The 24,087-nt window shown below is 34.1% G+C and overlaps 1 protein-coding gene and 1 pseudogene across 2 annotated transcripts in view; one reads left to right on the top strand and one right to left on the bottom strand.

The window, feature by feature from the left end:
• LOC109071190 overlaps positions 1–4,612 on the top strand; it is a 32,149-nt pseudogene extending 27,537 nt beyond the window's left edge.
• A 10,721-nt stretch (positions 4,613–15,333) lies between these two features.
• LOC109061971 (leucine-rich repeat transmembrane neuronal protein 4-like) overlaps positions 15,334–24,087 on the bottom strand; it is a 30,614-nt gene continuing 21,860 nt past the window's right edge. For both annotated transcript variants that reach the window (XR_006155729.1, XM_042732366.1), the window contains exon 3: positions 15,334–17,647. Coding sequence is in view for 1 of the 2 variants with exons in the window: in XM_042732366.1 (XP_042588300.1) it covers positions 17,582–17,647 (66 nt within the window). In the remaining variant the exon portion in view is untranslated. The remainder of the gene's footprint in view (positions 17,648–24,087) is intronic.

Below are 24,087 nucleotides of genomic sequence, written 5' to 3'. Positions count from 1 at the left end.
CAGTGAGTTAAAAATAGATTAAAAAAAAAAAAAACCTCAGATTCTCTCAGCCAAAGCTGAAAAAAAAGGTAGATAGCAACAATTGCTAAGGTTGGATTAGCTAGTAATGTTCTGTTTTAAATGTTCAGGATCAGTTTTAACAGGTTAATTTCAATAAACTCAATTCAACAACAAATTATTCCAACTGTATTCATGGAATGCAATTTCATTTAGATGGCAAAACTAGCTTTTCATACATTTATGAATTGGACCACAGGCAATGTCAACAGCATGACCCAATTCCATTTTTGGAAATTATATTACAAATGCCATTCAGACAGAGCTACAGAAATGTTTCATATGCAGTATGTAAAAATAATGCTGCTTTTTTTTTTAAGACTCCCTCAACCTTTCATTTTGATTGGTTCAGTGTTTAATACATAAGTATGATTTCCTTTTATATTAACTCCGCTGTACCAATAATTAATACATTACAGTGTGCGGCCTGAGATACAGGGTTACACCCAGCATCCCCACGACCCATATTGGGTGAGTTTGGAAAATGGATGGATGAAAGAGTGGCACTGAAAACATTGTTTAGTCTTGAATGGATCCAAATGTCAAAGCTCTCAGTTTGCAGTTCCTGTTCTCACTGAATGAGTCAGCATGTGAAAATAACACATTATCTAGAATCAGGCATGAAACCTATTAAGACGAGCTAGAGTTCATCACCTCTGTCAAATCTCCTGTATGACTCTGACAAGCCTCCGTGTGACACTCGCCAAAGGCATCAACTGAAAATGGAAATCTCTGCGGCCACCTCAATTCTTCATTGACCAAAGCTGAGAGCCAGTCCACCACTGTACCTAAAACGCACCATTTCAAAAACGAAATGGGAATTTATTTCCCCCTGAGAGGTAAAAAGGCACCATAGACCATGCTGGAGGCATACATGAGATTGACAAACGGGCACATCGGTTTGACAGCCATCAGCTTCAACAGTATGTTAACATTTTACCACCTTGGTGCAAAAGGGGTGTCAGGCCACTTTAGCACTGTAAGTGAAAACGGAGAATAGCCTTAAGCAACTCTGTGGCCTGTGGATAGAGAGAGCAGGAGAGGATGATGGGACTACTGATGGCAAGGCCATTTTCCAATGAGCTGCAACTGAGAAAGGAAATACGCTACCTTTTCAACTAGAGAATTACCCTTAAATACACATTTGGTCTCATGCACTGGGCTTATGTGTACACTGTGGAAAGCAAAGCCACATCAACTCAAAAATATCCAGATGGTGTTTAATGCATATAGTGTAAAGCAGCTAAAGCACATTTGTTCTCCCCTAATAGGCTTTAAATAACTTAATAATAAATTCATTGTATGAAGGACCATTTCCACCACAAAAACAAAAATAATGCTTTGGTAAATCATAATTGTTACATAAATTATTAAACATTAAGTCATCATTTTAATAAAAAATGCTACTTTGTCAAAATATTTTTTGTAATACATAATTATTATATCATAATTATGATTTGTTGTAATTATGACTTTTTATCTTAAAATTAAATTCAAAATGAAAACAAACTGAATAAACCAGGAATTTAAAAATTTGCGAAATAGATGAAATAAAAACAAATACGGGTAAAAATTTAATTCAATTTTTTGTAATAATTATTTTTTGTAATACATAATTATTATATCATAAACAGTCATAATTACAACAAATCATAATTATCTCAAAATGTTTTCTCAAAATTATGGCTTTGGTAAATCTTAACTATGACAGTTAAATATTTAATTAAATCATAATTATTACATAAAGCTGAAATTTTATATAAAAAAAGCTGACATAACTCATAATTATGACAAAACATTTTTATGTCATAATTATGACTTTTTATATTTTCAGTTGTTGTAGCCTATCCCAGTTTTGGGGCGCAGGTTAGAAAAACAAAAAACAAAACCTGGACCCATGGCCAGTTTATCTAATAATTATTTCTCATCTCATAATTTCCACTTTTTATCTCATACAGTACTTATGACTTGTTAATTATGACTTATTATGTCAGTTTCAACTTTTTTTTTTCTCAGAATCATAACTCATAATTATACATTTTTATCTCACAATGTGGACTTTTTGTCGTAATTTTGACTTTTTATGTAAATTATGACAATTTCAAATTATGTCATAACTATTTTTTTATTTTAATTCTTTTAATGGAAAAAACGTTTATTAGTGGGCTTGCATATAATTTGTATCTAGACAAAAAGTTGAGGCCTTTTATCCCAAACCTTTTTTTTTTTTTTTTTTTTACATATTTTTTTACATACATTTTTGCCAATGCACTTTTTAAAATCTACATTAGTAAATAACTCCCACTTCCTGCGTTCAGGCAGTTTTATTCACATTGGTTTACCATTGCTGTGTCTGCTATTGTTAATTTGTTTGTTTATTATTATTAATTTTGACAGACTACTGTGTGTATATATAATTAGAAAGGTCTAAATGTCTTTGCACAGATACTACAAGTCCGGTCTGTCACTTGGGTAAAGGGTCTGTGCAGAGCATCCGGTGCATAATGTCCAGCTGCAGTTTTAATACAGTACATGAAAAATGATAAATCAGAGAAATATTGATATATTCTCCATTGTTTATTTCACATTTTGTCCAAGACAATTATCCTGTATCATAATTCTCCAACAAATTATCCACTGCATTTCTTTGTTAAAACTATATTCAGTCTTATTCGTTAAATACACATTTGAGGCAGTGTGCAATTTATTGAACCATGTTGAAGGGTCCATCGCCATCTACATCTGTTTTTTGAATCCATGTTGGTATGTATTGTATGTTTGAGGTTTTACATTTATAAAGTGAAGGGATTATATTATTTTTTGTGTTGTTCTGGCCAGTGGTCTTAGACCTATACTGACACCTAGTGGTGTGGAGGTATCATCTGTTTTTAGTAAACAGCTAACCAAACAATAAATCTCGACAGACTCCCAAATCAATATCACTTATACATCACAAAAAAAAAAAAAAAACAAACAAAAACAACAAAAAACAAACAAACATTAAATTTCTCCAGTCTTTGTACTTAATTTCTGTTATTTTCGGAAGCTATTGGAATAGTGATAAAGAAATATTATTAGCTCTATAACAAGATTTTAAGAAATAAATTTGCTTGTGAAAAAAAATGGTAATCCTGTTTGCTTGTGAAAAAAAATGGTAATAAAAAATTATGACCAGTGTGTCGCTAATTACAATACTAAATAAAGTAATCAAATTGACAGTACAACCTGGGCTGTCTTTTTCTATCAGTTCTTCAATAGGTAGATCTCGTCTTTCATAAAAGACGAGGTAAGGGATCTTGGGCTTAAAAAGGTTGGTGACCACTGTATTAAGCTAATAATGGTTAACTTTAATGGTGTTATTAATATTTTCATAGAAAGGTGATGCTAACTACCAAGAAAGCTGCTTGGGAAGACACAGCCTTCTTTTAATATAATAATCTAAGTCCAAAAATATATTACTTACATGTAAATCATTCTAAGAGTCTTAGATAGTTAAAGGGTTTTGCTTCAAGTACCTTTATAAAATCTACAGGCGCATTTAAGAACATTCAACATTAACCAAGATGCCTACTTAAGACCATCAGGGCTCTAATGATGAATAATTACATGAATAATGAATAATTCTTCATTAATTTAAATTATAAATAATTTCTGCACCTTTTTTTTTTTAGTTTGAACATGAACTGAAGGGAACATTTAGTCTAATCCACACAGAATTCAATGAGGTGACCTTATTAAAAGAGAGAAATAGGAGGTTGCAGGGAGTTTATGATGATGTGAAGCTGCAGTAATATAAAAATGCCCTGCTCATTGTGAATAGAAACAAGAAGCCTGCCTGCCAAATGTTGTCTGCCAGACATCGAAAAGTTTTGTCAGTGTCAATGCAAATAGCACCTGCATCTTAAATCTGCCTCTCCTGGGAAATAAAGGCCGAGACACATCACAACCATCTTAATCTTAATATCTCCCAGATCATTTTTTAGCCCAAAATTAGAGTTCACATTGACACTGACTGCTGCAAAATGTTAACTGTTGTGTTGTGTTTTCAGGACTGGGCAAAAGAGGAGTGGAGTGGAGGCTGTCCTGTGAATGTAATGACCCCTGGGATGCTAATGTATTACCACCCGAGTCTTCGAAAGCCTTTCGGCAGGTACACCACACCACTACACTAGCCAAATCCCTTCATGTTCAACAAAGCCTCTTTCAAAGCTCCAGTGCCTCATTTCCTTCACATTCTCTGTCCTATAAGGAATAGTTCACACAAAAATGAAAATTCTGTCATTATGTACTTACCATCATGTCATTCCAGACCCACTGGTTATTTCTACAGAACATAAAATGAGTTTTGCTCTTTTCCATACAATGGCAGTTCATAGAGTGCCCATAGCGGTCAAGCTGCAAAAAAGCACCATAAAAGTAGTCCATTCGACTCCAAGCCTGTATTAAAGCTACTGAACACCTTCTGAAGAATACAGAGCACGTGTCATATAGATTACCTTTATGGTCTTGGAGTGAAAAAACTAGAATGAAAAAAATAAATAAAATCCAGTTCTCTTTGGGCAATAAAAGGGGCTCAGATCTAATTTTGGTTTTAGGTCAAAATTAATTCAGGTCTTAGTCCGGTTTCATTTTTGTGGCACCAAAACACTACATAATAATTTATATTATATTATATTATATTATATTATATTATATTATATTATATTATATTATATTATATTATATTATATTATATTATATTATATTATATTCGTTTAGATTAGATTAGATTAGATTAATAATAACAGTAGTCCAGGCACCAAAAACATTGTAACACTATATTTAATAACAATAATAATAATAATAAGAAGAATAATATTATAAAAAATAATAAAAACAACAATAAGCTAAATAACAAAATGCATTAATAATATTATATTTATTATTATTATTATTATTATTATTATTATTATTATTAACCACTGTTATTAATAATGACAGTACTCAAGGCAACAAAAAATTGTGATACTATTAGAGTATTTAACACTGCTACTACTGATTATTATTATTATTAACCGCTGTTATTAATAATAACAACAGTAGTCCAGGCACCAAAATAGAAAAATATACTATATAAATTGTGATAATAATAATAATAATAATAATAATAATAATAATAATAACAGTAGTCCAAGTACCAAAATAATTTGTAATATATAATATATAAATTGTGATAATATTAAGAATAATAATATTAATAAATGTTGTTGTTAATTTGCTTATTGCTAATAAACTAATTATTCTAATTATACTAATATACTAATTATATTTATTAATCACTGTTATTTAGAACATTTAATAATAATAATAATAATAATAATAGTCAATAATAATAATAATACTCAAATTATATAATAATAAAAGAAATAAAAAAAATAATAATAATAATAATAATAATAATAATAATAATAGTCATTATTATTATTATTTCTTCACTTTTTTAATTTTTGGAGCATGACAGACATTACCTTTTTTGCAATAAATAAACAAATAAATAATAAATAAATATATTTAAAATATATAAGAAAATAATAATAATAATATTAATATATAATAGCATACAAGTTTGGAATGACATGAACAAGAGTAAATGTTAATTTTTGCGTAAACGATTGCTTTCATCACAGATCTCCTTGACTTCAGCACAGATTACCTGTAAATAAAGATAAAAGTGAGAGTAGTACATAAATGCCCATTTTACCTTGAAGTGTGAATGCTACCCGAATGCATGACTAGATGTTAAAAGGACAGCACTCTTGGGGAAAACATCTCAAAAGCTATTTGAAATGGCCCGGTTAAGCGATTGACAGGGCTGAACTAATGCTCGCCCAAGGAGAACGTACAGAAAGAGCGTGCAAGAGAGAAAGCAAGAGCGTGCGGTGGCTAGAGTGCGGGGGAAATTTCCATAATAGAATTAAATCCACAGGGAGAGGAGTGAGTTCATCATATAAAGGTGGCTGAAGCATGTACAGACTTCCCATTTTGTCTGGTACCTGTGCGGGCGATGAGCTGTTTCCTGAAGGAGGGCTGTAATCTGTCCTTGACCCACTTAGAAACAGACGAGATCTTGAAGCTCTTGATCTTTGGGATGCTACAAGACTCTTTCATGCAATAAATCTCCATCCATTCTTCCTCACTGTAGCTTCTGAAAATTTAAATGATTTCTATTAGGTGTGAATAATTAAAAGGACTAAAGCATGAATTAATCACTGGTCCACTAGCACAGAGTTCTGAAGCATCCCAGTCAAGACGTCTCGAGAGAGTTCTGTAGTACACTGTAATACATAAAAAGATTCTGTAAAATTATAATACTTCAAAATTAGGGCTGTCAATTTAACATGTTAATTTAGTGTGTTTAATTCCAAATAAAAAGAGTTCTGCTCTATGAACAAATTTTATTAAGAACTACATCTTTCTCAGCTTGTAAAACTGTATCTGTCTTAAATTTTAGTTACTTCTTTATTTCAAGTAACAAATGCTTTTTATGATTTGAGTTTTAGTTAAATATAATAACCCTGGAGGGAGCAATGTTATGACAAGGTGGTACTTAGATGTTCTGATTTTGTTTTAAGGTGATACTCGGCCTGAAAAGTTTAAAAACTGTAGGACTAGACTCTAATATATTATTCTGGCTTCTTTTGATGCAGTACTTCCAAAGTTAGAAGAGCATATCTCGCCTGCCATAGATGGTGGAATAGAAAACAAACCGCTTTTATGTCTTAGTGATTCACACTGACAAAGAGCATAGGTGAAAAGCACTGTGGGTAAAGGATATCCCTGAGGGTTTCATGAACAACTAAGTCCACGCATCCATAATGCATGAAGACTAAACTGCATGGTGGATGGGAAACTGCGTTGCATGGGAAATAGGTTGCTGAATGCAGCGATAAGCATTTTTTGAGAACCCAATTAAAAGTTATTTCTGTTAAATTCACAGCAGACATGAATGTGTGCATTGTCTTCTGGAGGTTTTCTGATCTGTTTTATATGTGCATAAATTAACCACGCTATTGAGTCAATAGGAATAGCTATTTACTTGTTTAGTAAATGTCTTCAGTTCTTCTTCTTTTTTAAGTCGCTTTGGATAAAAGTGTCTGCTAAATGCATAAATGTAAATGATTAATCTTGCGGTTTTAACTACAGTTTACCTCAGTATAAATTTTGCTTTTCATTTTACTACACTTATATTTTAATTATTACTTTGAATATTAGTAATATATAAAGTAAGTACATTTTTAAATTAATTGTAGAATTATGTTAATTTATATTATTTCCAATATTTAATTACTGTTCAAAAGTTTGGGGTCAGTTACATTTTTAATGTTTTTGAAAGATTCTTTTTCATGCTCAGCAAGGCTGCATTTATTTGATCAAAAATACAGGAAATAGTAATATTGTCTAATATTTTTATAATTTAAAATAACTGTTTTCTATTTGAATATATGTTAAAATGTGACGTTTAATGCTTTATTGCTGAATAAAAGTTACTATATATACTGTATATATAGTTTATTTATTTTGTAGTAGATACTATAGATAAGTTTAAGTTCTTTTGAGTGTTCAATGAAAGTGAAAAAAAAAGCGAAAGTGACGTGACATACAGCCAAGTATGGTAACCAATGACATACTTACCTAAAGATTCATGAATGCTATTAGCACAAAGTAATATAGCCATTATTCATTTTGATTTCATTCGTTTTATTCATAGCATCAACCATGAAGTCTTTATTTTACCAGTCACCTTGACATTTTCCACATCCCGGGTCTTGATACTCAGTCATAGTGGTTTTCAGATGTGCCCTTCTTCTCTGTCCATGAAGGAACTGGACTCAGTGTGAGCTTCCCTGAAACACAGTGACACAAGAAAGGGTTCAAAGTGCAAGTCGTCCAAGTGTTACTTACTCTTCGGTTTGGTAATGACAGCAGCTGCTCTGGTGACGGCCCACTTGTTGGCCAAACCAGAATTGGGATTTTAATGGACTTAAAAGGATTATTGGCCACACTTATCCATTGTGCCTTAAAATACACAACGAAAATAACAGTAATTTACAGATTCATGTCAACTTGACCTATTTTACTTGCGTAACATGTATTTACTTACAATGCATTTCTCAATGAAACAGCATTTTCAAAGAAAAAACTGAGTGGGACTTGATTGGATAATTGAAAGTTGCATACCAGAATAGAGCCAGGTGGTTGGTGGGAAGGTGTTGAGAAATAAGAGGGCTTGGAGATGTCAGCCAAAAAGGAAAGAAGCATTTCAGATGCACAGCAAGTTTTTGCAGAAAGTTTATACCCAGACATTTTTTTTTTTTTTAACTTGTGCATGCAAAGGAAATTAATAATTAATTAATAAAGTAAAATCCATCAGTCGTTGAGTTTCAAGTATTCTAAAATCAAACATCATTACAGTATAATCACTTGTGTCTTGTACTTAATAATGAAGCTGACTTTGGAAATGTCCTTATTTGATTTTCTAATTTGCTTTTGGTGCCTAATATAATTGTAACTATGTGATATGTGAAGTGAATATGAAACATCAGAGCACAGAAGTGAACACATAATGAGCTACGTGAAGTTTTTTTGTCAAGCACAAGTGCCACTCTTCCTTTCAACTCCACGAGAATCTGTATTGTTTTTAGGAAAATGTAGCATGTCAGACACTTAAGTTTGTCAAAGCCTTTTTGAACATGTCAAATGAGTTTAATGGCTCTCGTTGTGCCACATCATTTTAGTTAATATCAATAACATGGTCAGTGAAAATGTGTTAAAACTATAATAAGCCAACTGCAACCAGACAGTTTTGAAAAATGTATAAACATGAAATGCTAACATATACAATATACCAGAAACAACATCATTATACGATATCATCATTAACAAGTAACAAATATTCACTGTATACTTGCCTACTTTATTACATATATTATTACATTAGGTGGTACTGGATGTTCTTTACAGACTTTTGTTAATTGTTGTGTTTGTGTTCACCTGTGTTTGTTAACTTTGTTGCAAATGATAAGCTGCAGCTAATATTACATTTATGCTGTCGCATTTTGTGACAATATGTTTGGAAATGCACTACGTTAGCCAGTGAATACATTTCTAATCCGTTATTGATGTTTTTTTTGTTTGTTTTGTTTTTGTGGTACAGTATTTGTAATTAATGCGAAATAATAGTGCATACTATTGATTTATATGTAATTGCAAAATAAAGCACTTAATCTATATTGTGTTTTTGATTTTTACTTCGAGTGGGCGGGGCTATTATTACGGTTTTCTGATTGGTGGAGATTTTTGCAGAATCATGGGTAATGCAGTTTTTCAGCAAGAATTCCACTGTTAAAGACAATTAAATAATAATAATAATAATAATAAAGCCTGAGTGGGCTGACAGCTTCAACAAAAACATTGAGGTCTGTCTTTAACAATTTAGAAGATATCTTTAAAAATCACTTCCCTTGTGGGGAAAATAAATGAATGGGATTTTCACTTCCAAGACCTGACTGTTGTGCTCTATAGTTCCAGACAATAAAAGTAAAACAAAATAAGTGTTTAAGATGTGCAGCAGCTTAAACTGTTGACTTTAAGCACGAATCATTTAAAATCAACTTAAACCGGAACATCAGTCAAATTATCTTATTATATTGTGAAATTTCCATATTTGATCTTCTAAGCTGCTTTCGGTGCCCCACCAAATAATTATGATGGTCTTATGTGAAGTGAATATAAAACATCAAAGCACAGAACTGAAGCAAACACCGTGAGCTATAAAAGTTATTGTCATGCACAGTAAGTGCTCTCTCTGTCAACCCCATGGGAATGTCAATTGGTTTCAGTGCTTTAGTAGAATAAAGCACGCTAGACATGCAACAAGTTTGTCAAGGCCTCTTTAAACATGTGTAATTGCTCTTGTTGCACGCAGACAAAAAGAATAAAAGAAGGCGAGGGGTTTAAATATAGACAAACCCAGATCTGGAAGAAACTTCGAGCAAATCTTGCCACTGCGACTTTGAAATAAAGTCATCCTTACAGCACAGCAGATCAAACACTCGCGGACACACGTGTGGCCGCCCACACATGCAAGGCAGACACGTCTCAAAGAGTGTGAGAGATGGATGAGCCATTCATACGGCACGAACGTCCCTGTGAAAGTGATTTAATCGCTAGTGCTTGATTACACAGATGATAGAAAAAGCTCAAGCTCAGATGCTCTCCAAGGAGCTATTTAACTCCTCCGGCGGCCCCTAACCGAGCATTATTTGTCTTCGTTATCGCCGCCTCGCGGGGGATCAACTCTTCATTTTCCCTGCTTGCACGCCCACCCCATCAAGATCAATCCCTAGCCTGACCGACATGTTTTTGTAAGCGTCCAATTTATGGGTTCCAGTGGTGGCTAGATGACACAGCCGGCACTTCCTCTGCTCGCTTTGGCCAGGAGCCACGGGAAAGATGCGTCTCTTGTGATTGTGAATCTGATTTTCCATTCCATTTGCTAGATTACCTCGACGTCCGGCCACAAGTCTTCATTTAGAGCCACTCCGCTGCGTGGATTGGCTATTATTTTGGACGTCCCACAAGCAGCTGCGTGCGTCTCAAAGGATCCACCACCTAAATATTGCATAATGTAACAACTTGTCCCAGGCTTTGGCAGATCGCCTGCATCGGTTCAAAGCAATGCACCAACTTCAGATTAGGTGTATCCTTGCCAAGACGGAAGGCGGCCCCTGAGGAGAATCGCAGGGTCATTTGGGCTCTTCTTTTGGGATATGACGTGTTGTACCACACGGCGGTTTGTAATATTCATAATGACAGGCTTATGAATGTCTGGGGGGGTTGAACTCGAGCGTGCACACAAGAGCCATCACAGACACTTTCTGATGTGCGAAAAAAAAATGAGTCAATCACCTACAGTGATGTATGATGTTTTTGTTGCATTCAATGCATTTTAGATTTCATGCAATGTAATGAAAAATTTATTAAAAATATTTATATTCCACCTGTAAATTGATGTTCCATCAAAAAAGATTTGGTAGTCTGAATGTAAATATTTTAAATGAATATTGTCACATTCCATACCATCCAATCTTTTTACAAAGTTCAAATCACTCAGGACTCTTCAAATAACTTCATATTTCATTGTGATGCAAAAGACCCATAGAAAAGACGGCTCACAAAGCTGGTTTTCAAAAGAGAGCCTATATGCGTATTTCTTTCTTGACTAGCCTTGCAAACCCTCTTCCACTGACAAGGAGCCGATGGCCGATCTGGAAACGCTCCATGTATTTTCACTGCAGAAAGAAGCAGCAGTGCCTAAAACCTGCTGGTCTTGCAGCAGGAATCCATAAAGTGGGGACACAAAGTTGTCAAAGAACCTAACTTGGCAAGACTGATTCAAAAGAACAGAAGAATGGAAAAAAATAAATAGTCTGTGTATATACAGTATAAACGCCTGATGCAGCATGTTCAGTTGAAGGACGTCTGATTTCTAAACACTACTGTTTAAAATTTTTGGGGTGGGAAAGACTAAATGTTTACCTTACCCAAGACTGCATTTGATTAACAATAAAACAACCTTCAGGATTTACTAAAGAAAAATAGTTAACAATTAGCAATGAATAGGTGTGGACAGTCATTTTTGAAGCTCACCTAATTGCATTTGCAGGAGTTTCCCTTTTAGACCAACATTTTTAGGAGGAGTAGTTATATCAAGCAACATGATTTAGTAAGGTTTGTGGTAGATTACTAGTATTTGCACTATTATTCAATGCCCCAAAACCATTTTGCACTTAACATGGTCATTATGGAAATGTGCAGGCCGCGTCTGTGTTCTTTAATTTATGCATTGTCAGTAGATCACAGCAGACCTTTCCACTCCCAACTGCTTCTATGGAATTGCACTGTCGTGCTAATTTATCCTGTTTAGTAAATTTCGCCCGTAGTCTCTTTTTGATTGAATTAAAAACATAAGCTAGTTCTGATGTGTAATAATATATTGTTGAGTCAATCGGTTTTAGTTAAGCTCATTTAAATAAAACCTTAATAAATCTATTAACACAAAGTACAAAGAACTTCACATTGTTACTTTGTGAGCATTGTGACTGGAGGGAATACCCATAAGCCCTTGCTCTTGAATAATTATTAAATCAATAATTAAATGTATGCTCAATAAAACACAGGGATTGGGATATGTAAAATGTTTAGAATTATTAAAGGCTTTGAGCTCTATTTAATATTGTTATGTTTAGTTAGTAAATAACTGTAAACAATATGTTGCACTGAAGGAAGCAAGTCATAGCAGGATGAAACAACATGAGGGTGAGTAAATCATCACAGAACCTTTATTTTTGGGGGTTTAAAGATTTAATCTCCTTGTAATATTAAAGGGATCTCATCCTTTTCCCATGTTAAAGGAATAGCTTATCCAAAATTGAAATTTGCTTAAAATGTACTCACCCTCAGGCCATCCAAGATATTGATTACAGATCATCTGATAGATCATCTTCATGTCTTCTCAAGTGAAAAGCTGAATGTTTTTATAAACAAATCCATCAAGACATTTTTAACTTCAAATATCCCCAAATCTATTCCTAAAGAAACAAATCATCTAGATATTGGATGACCTGAGGGTGAGTAAATTTACATCAAATTTTCTTGTTTGGCTGAACTATTGCTTAACCACTGCAGCCTTATCTGCTGGCTTGTGGATAAAACAGACTATTGGTTTTCATATTAATTAATAGGTCGTTGGTCTTTTTTAACCATATCTTGTACTGTGTGGGTGAACTGGGCAGTCTAGATCATCTTCGCTTTTAATTAGCTATGATATGTCTTCTGAAAAGGCTATTTCTGGCTGGATGTTGCATAGGTTTTTCCAACCTTTTGTTTCCTGGAAAGAGTGCAACCATGTGCTGCTAAAGATCAAGAATGGGGCAGTTTTCTTCCTCACTAGATATATTCCCTTGAGGCCTAATCTTTCCCTGCAGTACTGTCACTTGACACCCACATCAATCTGAGATCATCTGTCAATCATCTGTGATGCAATCACACTTCTTAAATTATACTCTGAAATCTCATCTATCCATAATAAGGAGTATTTTTAAACCGTGACATGATCATGTCTGTCTATTCCTGTACCTATGGAATGAAAGATACATTTTTATCGCACGGTGAATTGTGTTCTTTTGTAAGCATTAACTATAATGTACTTGAAACCACAAATTAATGTATATACTGTGGCTCCATGTAAAATATATGAATTTGTATGCATTATATAAGTAAATTTCAAACCAAGTAGCTTTTATTTAAAAACAAAAACAAAAATATTACACAAAAATATTACCTATACAAATAATTTTGATTCCTATTGACTTGGACAAATATTACAAATGCTATTATAGGTAACTGAAACCTTCCCTTTTTGTGTGACAAAATGAATACATAATTTTTTTTTCTGATCACGTCAAGAACAACAACCACTGAATGTTTTAATGCTGCAATTATTTTGTTTCCATCCATATGCAGTAGCCCATATTCTACATGTCCAGTAAAATCTAAGCAACTTACATTTTACAGACTGGCTTGTTGTCAGTTTTGTGTCACAGCGAAAGATGCAGATGCAGTCAAAGCAGCCATGCAACACAGTAGTGGTGTTCCTAAAAAACAAAAAAACGTGCTTTTAATGAATCAGTCGAGAGAATGATTCAATTACTTGCATATAAGGACAGAAACCTACTTCTTTCCTTCATAACTGAATGAGCATTTTGAACAAATCGGTTCAATAAATGCTAAAATGACTTACTCATAGTGGAGCATCAGTATAACCTGGAAAACAAGTCAAACACAAGTCCGGAACAAACACAAACAAGTGAAGTGATACAAACATTGAAATGTCACAGTTCTACTGGACTGGACTGGAACATTAGTTGTATAATTACTAATGAAATATTATACAATACTGTAAAATCAGTTTGAACACGTCTCATGTTTACATAGAAAAACATTGAAAAAGCAGTGCAGTGAGATGCATCCCATAATTACGATTATTATTTTTTTTACGAAAAAAAAAAAAGGTATTTTCAACTTCTGACAATTTTATCGCAATTTTCAGAATTGTAAGCTTCTGGCTTTTTTTTCCTCAGAATTGTGAGTGTGTAATTGTGACCCTTTTTTGAGACCTCCAGTTCTGAGTTTATATCTTGGAATTCTGAGAAAACTGCAAGAAAAATGTCAAGATTATGTGATATAAACTCAGAATTGCAAAGGATAAAAAATGAATTGTGAGATAAAAGTTGCAATTACTATTTCTTTTTTTTTCCTCTCTCAAGTGGTAGAAACATTCTTCCATAGTCTAGCATGTTTAGCCTACATAGAAACTTTAGATTAGGGAACTCATATTCACTTTATTCACTTTTAAAGGGTTCACCCAAAAATGAAAATTATCCATTTATTCACCCTCAAGCCATCCTTGGTGTGTATGACTTTCTGCTTAATTCAGACAAATACAATATGGATAATTTTAAATATGGATTTTTTTTTTTACACAAACACATCGATTCACTTAAGAAGGCCTTTATTAACCTCCCAAGCCATGTGGAGTACTTTGGATGGATGCACTTTTTTGGGCTTCAAAATCTCGACCACCATTAACTGCCATTCTTTTTTTCATCTGAAAGAAGAAAGTCATATACACCTAGGATGGCTTGAGGGTGAGTAAATCATGGGGTATCTAAGAGTAGCAAGGTACTTGTTAGTAGTTATGTTTAGGTACTGGGTAGGGTCATGGTATCTAGAACATGGTCATGCAGAATAAGCCATTAATATGTGCTTAAGTATTAATAAACAGCTAATATGCTAGTAATAAGCATCTTAATAAGCAACTAGTGAACAGTGTTTCCTAATCTAAAACTTCCTTTGAATGATTCCTTACACTGTAAGTAGTATCTTTATAAATCAGTCTCAACAAAATTTCTACAGTAGCACACATGCAATAGAAAGTGACGTCTCCGCTATTTACTACAGAAGGTATGATTTGCATTTTAAAAACAATTATATGACTGCACTCCAAGAAAATACTCCAGAAATACAGTAGATAGATATAGAGCATATAAACCGAAACCAAATCAATGCACGAATTTAGTGTATTTAGCTTTAATTTGGCCAAGTTTTAGTTTGACATTTAACACAGCTTTTACTTCAACTCATACAGACTATTTCACAATGCTGATTTTTTGGGGGGGTCTTTTGTGCCTGTGCACTCTTGGGGCATCATGATTGGGGTTAATAGAGCACACAACAGCCAATATCTGGATGCAGTCGGGTCCTCTGAACACAGCACTCTTCCAGTAGTAGGCCATTGACTGGGCGAAATGTCAAGACTCCTTTCCGAACAAGAAGGGATGGGGGCGATGAATAATTCATGGGGGGAGTTCGGTCGAACACAGTGCTGTGTCTGTTTAGCTGTGGCTTCAGCAGGCAAGAGAGAGAAGGGGGAGATACAACACTGTAGGAAAACACCGAAGCTAATTTGCCATCTGGACCTCATATCAGACAGCTTGACGTGTTCCTGGAGGACTCTACGCGGGGCGAACTCTTCATGTTAACCTCCTCTTGAGAAATAGCATATTTAGCGCTGATTATGACATGCCCGGATGAGGTTTGAACATCCAGAGCTTTGTTTGTTTGGACAGGGCAGGGTTGGCACAAGTCGGAGAGGCTCTCCTTCAGGGTCATGAGGCCGATATTGATCTGACAGCATCTCAAAGAAGAGATATATGGAAAGACATTTCCTTGAGCGTGCGGATGCAGCCAAGTAGCTTGAACTTTCTTTTACTAACTTTTTTACAGTGACAGATTGTCATCGCTGAAGGATGCAGTACTGCTGGTCGCTGGTAGACGATGCTGCTGGGAGTGTGGAATTGGCTGTAGATTTTAAAAACGAATCACAAATGAGAAAAATGCCGACATCGTCACCCATGCTGGCAAAAACTGCCAGCTCTTATTGAAAGGGAATGACTTACAGTGATTTTGTCGCTGCAAATCATGGTCAGTATGAACACCCCCTTTAGTCAAACAAAGTTTTGAGACTCAGACTCAGCCAAATAAGCTCTAAAACAGAAACACATTTACTTTCTGATTAAACACGGAAATTCAGCTTTGCAATCACAGGAATAAATTACATTTAAAAACATTCAAATAGAAAACTGTCCTTTTAAATTGTAATAATATTTCAGAATACTTACTTTTTCATTAAATAAATGCAGCATTGGTAAACATAAATGACTACTTACCTTAATTATGTCTGGGATTAATTGTGGTTATAAATATAACTTCAGAAATAATCTTAATCATTCCAAACTTTTTTCAAATTAATGCTTAATTTTACCAAATTACAGTTTTTATTTTAATGTTCATGTACAAATGAGCTACATGAAATGTTCAAAAGGTGAAAAATAAACTCCATATTGTTAAATAAGTAATAATAAATGCATAAAAAATGAATAAGCTGATCAATACTAATTTCCATTTGACAAATGTATATTTCTCATCATTGATTTTGACAGTGTTCTCATTATAAACAAGAGCTTGGTGGCGTTCAATTAATACAGTTTGGTTACAAAATGTAATTATTAAATCAAAATGCGGGAGCATATAAATAAATGACACTTTCAAGTTGCAATATTTGAAGATTGAGGGGCTGGTGGAACCTGAACCAATCTCAAAGCTAACGCCTTTAAACTAGGACTTAAAAAACATTCTCTATATTCAGATCCTGACATTTCCTTAAACACTCTTCTATAAAACGAGACTACATATGTACACTCAAACATTTCAAACAGTGTTGGCATAGTCAATGAGATCACAGGTTGTGTTTAAATTACTCAGTATAACAGTATGAAGTTTATTACTGTTATGAAGGGCAGGTAAACTTGAGAATCTCTTCAAATAAATCTGTACAGAGATGTTTGCAGAAACGCAAAGCATAACAAATCCAGTATTAGGCAGCAAAGATAAAGGTTTTAACTCATCATTTTACACAAATTTTCCAAGGATGTACATTAAATAACAAAGGAAAGGGCAAGTCCTGTTTTAAATTCGAGGGTATATTAACAAAGTTTGTAGTTTATTTATAGGTCCACACAAACGTCAAATGACGCTGGGCGATTCGTCAAAGGCTGGATAACTTTCATTGGTATGTTCCACCGAAGGCTTCCAAAATAAACCTGATACATGTATCCAGGCGCATTAAAGAACAAAGTGAGGCATCCAGATGTGTTTTAGTAAAATGTGCATCTGAGGCATCTGTTCCCACTATCTCTCAGATGTCCGTTTGCAGTGTCTGACTGAAGAATATCCACCACAATCCATTAAAGATGCACTGAAAGCAGGAGTGGTATCATGAGAGCAAAGCTTGATGCAACTGATGAAATGCAGGTAGGCACAAATCCTCCGCCGGTGGATTATTTTGAGCAACAAAACAGTTCCTTCAGTGTATGGTGGGTATGTCTCCAATCCAAGCTCCAGGTAACGGTCTGGGACATGTGTATTCATTCTGCGGGGAACAAACAAGATGTAAGACGATTACTACTGTACAAAAACACGAGGTTCAGCTTAGTACTGACACAGGGGTCAATGACATTAGGGGATGCAAGGGGAAAACACAACACAATATTTTTTCACTTTTCTATGTAGTTAATAAATGTAAACATAAAAGATGTAAATGTAAGTTTCTCAGTACCACATGAATCCAATGAGTACAAAGAGCACATTTCTAAAATCTCAGCGCTATACTCCATTTTCTGTATCTTATTTGTCATTGAACCACAGAGCAAAACATTAATTAAAGATACATCTGATTATAGAAAAGTGTCAGGATAATAATACAGACACACCAATTCAGCCACATGCAATTTTAGTGTAAAATGAAACGCTCATGCATGGCCAAAAAAAATAGTTTGTGAAGCAGTACTGGATGATTTGTCAGCTATCAGTTAAGGAAGTCAGAAATCGAAATATGGCAGCACATTGTGTGCCATCTTTGTTAAGATGTTAATTAGAGTTGAGACGTCCTTGCTGTCATGAGCACTTTGTCTTAAATGGATTAAACAAACCGCTGCGGATACTAATTAACAATATGTATTGAGCACAATCATCATCTCAATTATCCCAAGTTCAACTAAGGTTCTTTCAGAAACCATGGGAATAACAGCTGTACTGCCCACTGAGTCAACTTGAAGACATCTTTTCATACAATATTGAAGTAATTACTTGCTAAAATGAGGACAAAAAGGGATGCTGCGTTTCCTGAGAATAAGAATGTTAATGGATGAAACCTTTCTTGCTATTATATATATATATATATATATATATATATATATATATATATATATATAAACAGCAGTTTATAACACCAGCTTATTCCAGTGGACACTTTTATTGTATGGAAAAGTGCAGCTTGAACATTCTGCTAAATATCTCATTTTGTGAGCCACGGGAAAAAAGTCAAACACACACAAACAATGATCACTTAAATGTTTTCTGAACAGAGAAATGGGACACAAGTTTCATAGTTTCTGCAAACAATGCGCAAGTAGCAGATTCTTCAGGAGGAAGCTCTCGGAAAGAGAGAAATATGCAAACGTAAGGGAATCTGTTTTTTAGTTATAAAGACATTGTTTGTGTTTAACACCTCAGAAAACTAAAAATGGCAGCTTTTTTTACCACCATTGCGAGACTACGTTTGAGCTGCCTGAGGATGAGCTTTGATTTTCTTGTAGTCAAACTGGCTGACACAAGCTGTACCCCAGACTTACAATTGAAATGAACTTCTAGTGAGGCTGCAAGTGTTTTCAGTGAGTTCTTTCATTGAGATACAGCAGCCTATGCAGGGCTCTATATACAGCCATTGAAAATTACCTGTGTATGTTGAAAATTATTGAGCCACACCGGTAAGAATCATGGATTGATATGTCATCAAAACGCCATAATTCATCTGACTTTAAATGCAAATGATGTTTCAACTGCGCATTCCGCTCCATTAAAAACGGCATCCAGTATGTACGCCCAAATGCAAAATTAAAGCATACTGAGTGCATATTAATTGGGTCATGCAGATGTTGCTGGGTAACCTTCCGAGAGTGTCCAGTAACTCATTAAATATTCATGAGCATACATATTTATTAGTTAGTGAGTGGATTTGCAAACACCTGGAAATGTCAAATCAACCACAGACAGATTGCAAAATGCATTATTGTTGACTGTAGGCCAATGATAGACTTGGTTTTTGAATAATCTATCCATCTGCAAATTTTAATCACTTAAGAACAACAAATGCTCTTACGCAAAAAAATGTAATGTAATGTATGGAATGAAGAATCCTAACAAAATAGCAAGCACTTCAAGACACTCAAGACAAAAGCCGGGAGCAGATGCACACTCTAGAATGCTAAAAACAGACTTAGCATAATAGATGACATTTATTTCCTTGCACTGTGCAGCTGAAATCAGCATTCGATTGGCAACCTTTGAGTTTGACCTTTAACTTCATAAGGATTGTAATGCAACATAGATGACATATTTGTTATTGGATGTGTTCGGAAAAGATTATACAAGGAATAACTGACTACAGACTGTTGAATTACTACACAAAATAATACTTGCTTGGTCAGTGTCATTGTTGGTTTTGGTTCTTTTGCTGCTGCAGGCTGAAATGACCTTTAAAACAACTTTGAAGTGGTATGGCACACTAGCGTGGTAATGTAGAAAAATAATTGCAGACCTTAGGAATGTTTAACTATATTTATACGTGGGAATGCTTAGGAATGTTTAACTATATTTTGTGTGTGTGTGTGTGTTATATATATATATATATATATATATATATATATATATATATATTAAATCAAAAAACTACCACAGCAATACTGCTTATTTCTAATTATTATTGTCATTGTTATTATTATTATTTAATAGCTATATTCACATATAATCACAAAATGTTGCCAAAATTATGTAGCATTTCAAACAACCACTGAAAACCTGGATTTTTAAAAATCTAATTAAATTTTAACACCATTTTTTTGACAATTTTAAAGCACAATTATATTATTTCCCCAAATCATGCAGCCCTTATAAGCATTTTAAACTGTTATGTGCTACCTTTTGCATGTTTAATTCAGCAAGCACTTCCCATTTATTATCTTGAAAAATAATAATAATACTAATTGCACCTTATTCCAAATTTTGTGTTAAAACGTTTTAATGGAGAAAAAAAAAAATAATAATAATAAAAGTCCCAAAATCCTCAGTGATAACACCTATCACAGGAAATGAAGAAAAAGTGAAGCAATGCACTGTGGGATAAAGTATGGCAACTCGTTTTTGAAATCTGCATAATCCACAATGATAATAATCAACTAGTTTTATTAGCAATTATTAAGGTCTATGCACTACGCATATTTCTATGACAAAATTTTTTTTACAGTTATATTCTTACATTTTGAGTATTTTAAGCAAATGAATGAAGTGACTGGATGTTACTTTCCTCATTAAACTGCAAATTCATCTTAACTGACACTTCCTATCCATTATATTTCTTTTTTATATTATTTTTTTATTATTTTGGCACACAAAACAGCATAAATGACATTCACAGACTTCAATATGGAATATTTAATTGTTTAGTTTATCAAAGACACAATCAACTGATGAATCAGATATTAAAATAGTTGTTGCTTACAGCTCTAATGCATAGTATAAATGCTTCACACTGCAGAAATAATAATAGCAGTACGGTAGCATGCGATTGGAAACATATGTATTGTTATGACAGCAGTGACACAATGACTGCACAGTCCTGTCATTACTGACAACAGACCAGCCACCAATCAAAAATGACGCGGCAAAGATGCGATAAATCAGACAAGGTGAAAGATATTTAACACGGAGATGAGCATGGCTGGAAATTCCAACAAAGAGACACACAGAAACCCCCGGTGATAATGCTGACTTAACTAATTAGTGTGCTAATAAGTTTTGCCTGGCTGAACCCTCAGAGCACCTCCAATTATCACAACACATGCGGTTTAAAGCCAAGTTAAATAATGGATGATCACTTAGACTTCCACTTTGTAGGCCAAGGTGATTACCTAGACTGCGTTTAGTCTTTATTTATGAAAGTAGAATTAACCTCACTTCCTCGTGGGCAGAGCGGTAATTAGATCATATTAGTGAGGTTTAATTAGGAGCAGAAATATATAGCAATTAGCTTGTATTGTGTCGGCAGTATGAAGCACTAAGTGAGACATATGTCAGACTAAACCTGTCAGTAAAACCACGCTGTTTCTCTACTAGTTTCCAGCCCAAGGCTCCAATTATCCCATTGTGTCTGCCAAACAACGGGAGGTCAGCTGCTGTGCACAGGGTCTCCTGCTTTCCTTTTTCGTAAACATGAAAGAGGGAACAAATGAGAGAAGTTTTAGACGAAGGAGAAAAGGTTGCCTTTGAAAAGTGCTCCAACCTTACAGTGTGTTTTGCTCTTGTTGAACGCTCTTTCGAGATGACTGGATGTGTGATCGTTTGTTGATTTTTCAAATAGATGTGCAGGTTTTTATGTATATGACTTGTCAGAATAACTTACAAATCTTGAATAAGTATCATTTTGAATCAGTGAGTCAAGTTGAGCCAGTTACATTCAAAATTTTAAAGTTTATGGATCATAAAGCTAATCTAATCAAACTCTCTTTAGGTATTTAGGAGCTTAATTATTGAATCAAAGTTTTGAAATGATTAATTCAAAATGATTCTCAGGAATGAATCAAACTTACCAACTCTAACAGCATTTTGGACACTCAATTTTAAATCAGGAAGAATCATGAAACTAATCTAATCAGTCTCTCCTTAAGAAACTTAATGGCCAAATCAAAACTGAACTTAATGTATGACCAACAAAATGACTGAATATATCCTGAATTTTCAGTTGATCACTCACAGCCCTAGTGTCTTATAACAGGAAGAAGTAGCTCAGTCTTCGTTCTGCTCTGGTGCCCTTGGACTCATTCACTATCTATGACAAATCACATTACATGGGACATTTCCACCCTCTGATCTCTCTGATCCAAGGACAGCGGCGGTCGGTTTGAACCCCGGGGCTGTGTTTATATATTTTTGCATTATTGAGCTCATTACTGCTGAGCCACCTCTGAGCGCCCGGACACATTATTCACCACAAGACAGATATCGCTAATCTTTCTTTCCTAATCTTGAGAAATGCAATATTGAAATTCAGTAGAGAGGGTTATTATGATAACAACTGGACACATTTTCTTCCACTAACAGTAGTGATGCTTCTAGTTTGCAGTATGTGTCATGGTTTCCATCAAATGCTATTTTCTTGGTCAGCTGCACTAAGGAAAGTCTTATTTTGCAGTGGTAGGGGATTTTCAAAAGTGTAATTACCCTGCTTTCAAAATAACATATAGACTAGTGTGCTCTTATACACATTTTGCCATAATTTCATATATTTTAGTGTGGGGTACAGTTTTTGTGTCTCTGAGCAATCCAACATTTTTCAATTACATGAATAAAAGCCGTTCTTCAGCTCCTTTCTTGAACTTATTTTAAAGCACTTATCTAAAAATATTTTCTGACTAAATAACCTTGACTAGATTGACTGGAGACCTAATCAAAAGCAATACTTGCTGCATGTACTGTATCAAAGAGAATAAAAGGCATAAAATCGGACTTCGAGAACATTATGTGGCTTTTCCAAAGTAGATCCTTCAGATAAACATTAAAGTACAATACAGTTGAACGACTCTCACAAATACACATGTACAGTATACAGTAATGAACCCCATAAGACCAATGTCATACATCCACGAAAAGAGTATGGATTATTTCCCATTAGTCATTTCAACAAACCCTTTTTCATAAAAGTACTTCTGTGAGCCGAAAAAATTGTGGCATGATATGAAAAAAAAACCCTTTTTCATAAAAGTACTTCTGTCCCTTGTGGCATGATATGAAAAAGAGGTAGAGAGAGAGAGAGAGAGAGAATGTGGATTGTTTCATTTCGCTGGACTGCAGCCTCCATATGTGAAACATGCATACGTGCGCCCACTGGCAATAAAAAAAAAAGCATCTCTTCAACCTTCTTTTCACTGTTCATCAGCCTTCAGTAATTCAAAGATTTGTGAAAAAAGTTGATAGAAGGTAGGTCTATGAAATATGACTAATAATCTATTTTTTTAACTAAAGAACTAACTGTACATTTCATAAAATCTATTGATTATTTCTGTTAAGCTGTATAAAATGCGTAAAAAAGATGAAGCTATAAAGCTATAAATTAATCTTCCCAGACTCAACTTCCAAAAATAAAACATAACACAATAAAAATTGTAAAATAAAATAAAATAATAAATTAAAATACAAATAAAAAGACTCGCGGAAGAAGTTGATGAAAGTTACTGTATCTCTATATAAACAATATTTTTTTACAATTAGAGAATTAACTATAAATTCTATAAAAATTATCTTATTAATAAATATTAAAATAAAATAAAAATTGCAAGTTGTATATTGACTGAATCGAGGAAATTGGACTATGGAATATGTACAGTTTAAAGGTTCTTGTTTGAGTTGTCACACAATGGGACGTGTTTGTTTGTAAAAACTGAATCTTTGCCATGAGAATGATGTACAGATCAGCTGAATTGTACTCTGTACTCAAGACAAAAGCTGAGGAATAACAATTTTTGACCTTTGATGCCTTACTGAGACTTACATGGTAGAGCAACCACTCCACACAATTTCCAAACTAAAGTAAACCCAAGTCCACAGAGATTAGAGATCTTTTTCTCTGTATTCCTTCCGCACACATTCACTGAAGCTCTTTGGTAAAGATTAAAGCCCTGTTCACACCAAGAATGATAACTATAAAGATAACGATGTTACCGTCCACACCAGTGAACGATATTGTCTGTTTATTCTAAG

This window comes from Cyprinus carpio, chromosome B10 (assembly GCF_018340385.1).
Source record: "Cyprinus carpio isolate SPL01 chromosome B10, ASM1834038v1, whole genome shotgun sequence".
NCBI classification, from domain to species: Eukaryota; Metazoa; Chordata; class Actinopteri; order Cypriniformes; family Cyprinidae; genus Cyprinus; species Cyprinus carpio.
The sequence above is the reverse complement of the archived record's forward strand: the minus strand, read 5'-3'. Positions and strand labels throughout refer to the sequence as shown.